At 45.3% G+C, this 7,298-nt stretch overlaps 1 protein-coding gene across 1 annotated transcript; it reads right to left on the reverse strand.

Moving 5' to 3' along the window:
- Positions 1-5,750: 5,750 nt before the first annotated feature.
- On the reverse strand, positions 5,751-6,764 carry LOC147632547 (uncharacterized). Its single transcript, XM_086807836.1, has one exon. The coding sequence runs from the start codon at positions 6,762-6,764 to the stop codon at positions 5,751-5,753; it is 1,014 nt and encodes a 337-aa protein (XP_086663962.1).
- Positions 6,765-7,298: the final 534 nt, after the last annotated feature.

Below are 7,298 nucleotides of genomic sequence, written 5' to 3' on the forward strand. Positions count from 1 at the left end.
TACTAGGAGTTGGGAGGGAGGAGGGATGCTTGCCGAATAGGGACATCAGGGAGGGGATGGGCATATTGAGTTGGGAGGGAGGAGGGATGCTTGCCGAATAGGGACATAAGGGAGGGGATGGGCATATTGAGTTGGGAGGGAGGAGGACATGGGAGTACAACGGGGGCGTTGGGTAAGGTTGATCCCAAGGTTAAGCATTGATTGATTAATGGTGGGTGTGGGGAGGCTGGGAAAAGAAGAAATGCCTCTATAGCTACCTACCCAGCAGCCTTGGAAGACACAACAAATACAAGGGGCACCACCAGCACGATGCTGGAAACAGAAATCTCTCAAAACACCACACAGAGATACCTCAAAAACCCTGTATTCCACAAGATAATGAAAACCCGCACACTTATCCACAAATAATGCAAAAAAAGAAGATCCCTCTTTCACAAATTAGCTAGCTCCACTCGGCTTTCTTTCATTCCCTTCGCCTAGTAGTCTCCTTTTGCATCCTAAAGGTGGCCACCCTCACACCAGCTTCTTCTCTGCATGCATGCTACCGCCTCTACCACCCTGATAGCAATACCAAGCCACCGAGGAAAAAACCAACACTCTCGCTGTCGGCTGCGCCAGTCGCCAGCCCTCCTCTTTGCTGCCAGCAGCTTCAAACATGGCCTACCAGCCTCGCTGTCCTGCACCCCAAAAGCGATCACCTTCCACACGTCGACAAGGCGATCTCCTTCCACAAGGCCTCTCCACTCTTCTTTGCGTCTGCAGCTGCACTCCAGAGTCCTACGCACAAGGCGGTTACCTGCTTTCTTTGCGTCTGCAGATGCACTCCAGAGTCCTACGCACAAGGCGGTTACCTGCTTTCTTTGCGTCTGCAGATGCCACGAGCCTTCACTACAACGAGGCGGCCTCTCACACTCTTCTTGCGCCTCCCTTCTGCAGAATCAACCAGGCGATCTCGTATACAAGACGGCTGCTTCCCTTTCGCTGTCTCCTTGCCTCTCTGTAGCAACAATACCCGCCAGGCCTCCCAGTCGCCTCTGCGCCAACCTCTACCGTCCAGTACCCTTACCAACAACCCAACCGTCTTCGCCTGCGGCCCGCCTCCTCTCTCACTGATGACCCCAAGGGCGGCAACCTCCTTTTCGCTGAATCACCAGGCCTTCTCTTCAACAAAGCGGCTCCCCCCAATAGAAGCCAGCAGCAGCTGCGCCAACACTAGTCACCTCTCCCTCTTCTCCATTAGCTCTGCTTGCTCACCAGAGAAGCCTCCTACCGGCTGGAACACAAAACCAGAGCCTTCTACGTTGCCCCACTTGGCCAGTCTCTGCAGCAAACACCTTCAGCACCGTGGCGGCCTCCCAGCCATCTTCAGCACACCAGAGGCCGTACAGCCTACTCTTTGTCCACTCTCTGTTCTCTGCTCCCTAGTCGGAGAGTCTCCGCAGGATCACCCTGTCAGGACTAACCTTCCACAGACCCGCTGGCAGCAACGCTGGCATCAAGATATAACAGCCATGTGGCTCTCAATAAGTTAGCCACGTAGTTATCGTTTTTTATGTTTTCCTAAGGCCACAAAGATGGCCATCATCACTCCCTTTTCACACCAAAGCTCAAGGCAACACCGGCCCCTTTATCTTTCATTGCCCATGCTTTCCACACACCTTCGAGATGCTTACGAGCGAGTGCCAGTTCCATTTTGGACGCGTACACATATTCAGGTGACCGAGCAGCTGATACCACATCCAATGGACCTCTAGTAGACCACTTTCGGACAGGCCTGTAACAAGCCCACAGCAAAACCATTCACCCTGCACATCTGCTAACGCATTTAAAGGCAAAACCTTCACACATGCCATGCATCCCATATGTACACAAGCCCAAAACGCCTTTCAGAAAAATGCCTAACAGTGGGCATTATAATTATTAATGCCACGAATTAGAAAAAGTGAATAATATTATTATTTATGTAATACAAATGAAAAGAGTGAGTATGATGGGGTCACTATATTCATGGTTTTTAGTAACAAATCAATCAAATCTATGGTTGACTTCCATGTGTTCAATGTATCCCTCTCTCCATGTTTCTCTCTTTGCATTCATAGTTGGTGCCCATTCAAGTGAGGGTTTGTGTGTGCAGTAATTGCTCTCTTTCGCTCTACACGAAGGCTTGCACACACACACACACTGTCTCTCTCTGCCAAGGGGTTGAGGAGATGCAACACGAGAGGCGATGATGTGGTTGCCATGTGGAAAGGGTAAGTCCCAGATTCTAATAGATTACACCCACGAAGTGAAACAAGCATTAATTTAATGCACACTTAAGGTATGTGTGAATAAGTTTGTTGATAGTACATTAATTAAATGCCACTCATGTGGCATTTAATTAATAGAGTGATATAACCTTAGTCCATTGTATGAATAAAATGACGATTTTGGAAATACAAAAGGTTAGGCATTTTATTCCTTCACAAAGAGTAAATAGTTATAGTTTTATTGCCCAAACACAAAGATGGCCAAGTTTTATTGGAACACCAACATGGCCAAGTTTTATTCTGCGAGCTACAACATATTTACAAAAGTTAAATTTCCCCTACGTGAAAGCCTTGTGACTAAGGTCATGTCATGGAGGGACTACCCTCCAGAACTTAGCAACTTTTTCTTTGGAGGAGTTAATGTACGGCGACTGAGGATCTATGTCAAGCGGGCTTTCTTCAACAATGATTGGATTGGTGCACCACCTCTTGGAATTTCATCATTACGTTTGTCAAACAGAGGCTCTTGTTCCTCTTCTCCTTTGGGATTTTCTTCAGCTATGGTAAGGAAGTACCTTGCAGATTCACCCTCAATGTAATGATCTCGAAAGAAGACTTTCCTTATGTCAAAGATATCAGCAAATTCGGGTGTCTTGAGACATTTCCACACGGCACGGACTCTGCTGGAGTCCATGACATTACTGGCTTTTGGAATTATCCATTGTGCACTAGGAAAGTAGTTGCCCACTCCTCATCATCTTTAGAAGAGTGATTCCAAGTGTTACAATCCATTTGTTTAATATATAATTTCTCCATATACACAAAAGCCCTCTCAAACACATTCACGGGAGTTAGACAGACACGATTTTTCAGATGACCTTGACCAAACTGTGCATACAAAGTTCTACCTCTAGACATCTCCTCTACAGAAACATTGTGGGAGTGGAACCGGAAGTCAGGTTTATGCAAATCCTTTAGACAATATCCCACCATACCCTCAAAAGTATGCATTTTAATTTGATGTAATGCACGACACCTGACTATACCCCCTGGTGGTTTGTTTGATGTTCCACATTAATACTGCTTCACAGTTTTGCCAACTGAAATAATCGATGAAGATGGTATTCGTGCAGCCATTTGCAAATGGAGGTGGTGAAGAGTTCCAGCTCTTTCCAATGAAAAGATAGCCTAAGTGCACTCATGGTGCACAAACTCAACAAGCGAATCCCACAGAGAGATATTGACATCATCATTCCCAATGCCAATCATGATAGAAACCTCGAGCATCTTTAAGTTGTTATGACTTGGAAACTGTGGGCATGCAGGAGGAAGAGTGTTCAAGCCTCAGAAGAAGAAATTATGCCTATTGAGGTAGCTATGATGATGCAAAATGGATGGATTGAGCGAGTGACAGGAGCAAGCAAGCATTGGAGCCTAGCAGACCTGCGTCAACACTTTAGCATCATGGGCTTTGACAATGTGGAAGAGTCAAGTTTCAAGTTGATGAGAAGAAAGGTATATTTAATTCCACTACATGTCTAGAGTTAACCCTTACACTTTCTGGTTATTGTGACACTTTCTATATTTTTAGAGATTGGGAAGCGTAAGGAGGGGACATCCATGGTCTCAGAATCATGGCAAATAGGGGACCTTGAATTTTCAGCAGAGCAGCAAGGTGCATAGCCCTACCAACACATAGTAGGCATGTGGAAGAGCTTGAAGATGAACTGAGTATATGGGAAAATAGCCTCTGTTCTGATGCACGTGAGGGGACCTTGAATTTTCAGCAGCAACAAGGTGCATAGCCCTACCAACACATAGTAGGCATGTGGAAGAGCTTGAAGATGAACTGAGTATATGGGAAAATAGCCTCTGTTCTGATGCACGTGAGAGGCAAGAGTTTCAGGATCGAGGTGAAGGCAATGACAAGCTTTCAAATCAACAAGGAGATGGAGATCAACATGAAGTAAATGTCACAAGAGGGACAAAAAATGAAGACATTATAACAATTTTAGATTAGATAACATGCTTGTAATTTTGTAGCAGACTCTTTTTTTACCAATCTTTATTTAATTGAAATCTTAATATTTTTATAAACTGTAATTTTTTTGTCTAGCGGTCTAGTGTGAAAAGGCCAAACTTTAAATTTTAACTATAAATAGCCAAAGGTGCCTTCTTTCTCATTTTCACGCGATAGAAACCAAGCACGAGCTCGCACTATCTCTTTGCATTTACATGGCTACCCACTTTGACAACTTCTGTGAGTTCCTCTCCACCACCCCGTGGGCAGGCAAGAGCGAGCTCTTTGTCACGTTCTCTCGTGAAATCGACTTTGTAAAGTCGCTCGCCCTTGCGTCCCAACATTATGAGACGCAGATTGTATACATGCAGCAATACTTGGCTCCCCCTCCATCTCCTTTCCCCATTGCCCCAATGATCAATGGGTGCCTGTTGAGCTTCTTAAGTACATTCAACAATATGCCCGCCCCTACATCCAGCGCCTTGAACGCTTCATCGACATCTACATCCCCGCAAGAGCTTACTGTACCTTCAATAAGCAGAGAAATTTTATATACCCCAATTGGATGTAAGCTTCCATCATAGCCTCATCATAGCCTCACTGGTACACCCTCTAGGAGTTTGCTTTTCTAATGTCCCCCCTTTTTTGATGCCTCTAGGAGTTTGCTTTTCCAATATGTCCCCCTTTTTGATGCCTCTAGGAGTTTGCTTTTCCAATATGTCCCCCTTTTTTGATGCATAAATGTGTGTATGTGCATAGCCTAATTCTTACTACATTGTGATGAAGTTTCCTTCCAAAATGACCATACATAAAACTACAAGCACATGCACACATGTTTGGGAAAGGGGTGCCTAAGTGAGATTTCAAAATTGACTACGTGATCCGTTTTTTTTTTTATTGCAAAAAGAGTTCAATTTTCCAAAAAGTATGCCTATTTTTTTATATGGACGCTCTATTATTTGCATGTACGTTTGCAATTCATAATCGTGTAAAAATTAAAGTACCTTATTTTAGAGTTTTTGAGCCACATAATCAGAGACAAGAGTTCAAATATATATTGATCGATTTGGTTATAATTAAAGGAGAAGAATAACGCAGTATTTCTTAATAACATCACAGAAAAACAACATACTTTACAAAGCAAATCAAGCCAAATTTTATTTAGCACTGAAATTATAAAAAAATGTACGAATCAAAAATTGGAACACGTTGCTTCGTTATTACGTATAGGAGGTTTACAAAATGGGTTAATCAAAATTTTGAATATCTAAAAAAAGCTACAAGAGTAAATATGAGTAGCGGATCTAATTAGGTACAAAAAAATCTTTGTGCTCTAAGCTAGTCACCAAATCAACTTTGGTTTAATTAGGTACAAAATCTTTGTCAGCAAAAACCTCTAATCTCGTCACGAAATCCTACTCCTCTACCAGAGGAAGAAGTCTTACAAGAGCCAAGAAGACAGGCAGTGATTCCTTTTTGCTTTATATGGCATGCAATACCACAAAGAGACCACCAAAGATAGCTGTTCCAAGCATGCTGACTGAAGCTCCCATAGATCCTGCATTGGGAGAAGGCTCCGGGGCAGGAACAGCTGCAGAGGTTCCTGGAATTCTAGGTGATGAAGGTGAAGAAAGGGGTGGGGGTGAGGCTGGTAGAGGAGCTTGAAGAGGTTTGAGTGGAGAAGGAGACGGCTCAAAAGAGGGGGGGAGTGAGGAAGGGGAAGGTGAAGAGAAGGGAGATAAGGGTAGTATAAGTGGAGAAGGGGAAGGTGATGGGGGTGGTGGATCAGATGGAGTTGGAGATGGTGATGGTGAAGAAGGAAGAGGAGACAGGATGAGTGAGGGTGATGATGGTGATGGTGAAGGTGAAGGTGCAGATGAAGGTGAAGGTGATGGTGGTGGTGATGAAATGGGTGGGAGGATTGGTGGTGAAGTGGTTCCCGGAGATGAAGATGGGGCATTTGCAAACAAAGGAGGATTAACTGGCCTTGGACTACGGTTCAATATTGCACTTACCCCTTGGCATGATACTTGGGAGCTCATCAGGCTTGGGCACAAGTCAGAATTCACCACTTGAGCATTGTCTAGAGAGAAGTTAGATGCTGAGTTGCTTGTCACTTGGACTCCATAGCCAGGGAATTCAGTAGAAAGCCAAGTACCCACAGGCAAGAGCCTCAACTGCTTGAAATTTAGGTTTCTCTCTAGGATGTGGAACTGGATCACGGCAGGGTAATCCCTTGGAGCCAAAGAGGAGGCTTGAGCCATGGAGGCGTCGGTGGGGATCAAGAGGGTGATTCCTGGGAACAGGTAAGGTCTAGCGAGGTAGCTTAGTATGGTTGCACCAGTGAAGTAGCCTTGGCCGCGCAAGTCTTGAAGCAAAGCATTGAAATCCACATCGGAGAGCTGGTCCTGAGCCAAGGCGCCATGCAAGAAGGCGGCAAGCAGGAGCGACAACACCACTACCTTAGTAGAAAACCCTCTTGAGGTTAGAGCCATTGCAAGAAACACAAGGAGAGATCACAGGCTCCTCTCTCTCTCTCTCTCTCTCTCTCTCTCTCTCTCTCTCTGTGTGTGTGCGCGCGCGTGTGCTGCTCCGCTTCTTCTACCCTAACTTGTTTACATTCACCACTATATTAATATCGTTTCTCGTCTACGAACGACTCAGCTTAAATCACTCTCATGCTCGCTCCTGCATGCAAACTCTCTTTTTTAGAAAGATGGTGCTTTCTCTCTCTCTCTCTCTCTACACCTTGAATTAAGCCTTCCTTTGCGTTCGTCTTGCTTATCAACTTCTGCGCTCGTTTTTCGCTTTTATTATCACTTTTAAGCCCCACGCTTTACCCTTTTTCCGTGTAGGATTATGCATAAGGCCAACCATCTAGCAGATCCATCTAGCCTGCTGGCCTAGCTTCCGCTCTAGCATCTCCCCAAAGCTCAAGCCATGCACGCACGTCCCCCGCCCACCCAGCCACCCACTCCAACACCCCCCCCCCCCCCCTTCCTCCCTCCACTTCTTGTGCGCCCATCCTG

The sequence above is a fragment of the Cibotium barometz genome, chromosome 13, assembly GCF_041138505.1.
Source record: "Cibotium barometz isolate CiBa-2024 chromosome 13, ASM4113850v1, whole genome shotgun sequence".
NCBI classification, from domain to species: domain Eukaryota; kingdom Viridiplantae; phylum Streptophyta; class Polypodiopsida; order Cyatheales; family Cibotiaceae; genus Cibotium; species Cibotium barometz.

Excerpts from the sequence above, each read along its gene's own strand:
- LOC147632547 (XM_086807836.1), bottom strand. The coding sequence starts at position 6,764 with ATGGCTCTAACCTCAAGAGGGTTTTCTACTAAGGTAGTGGTGTTGTCG.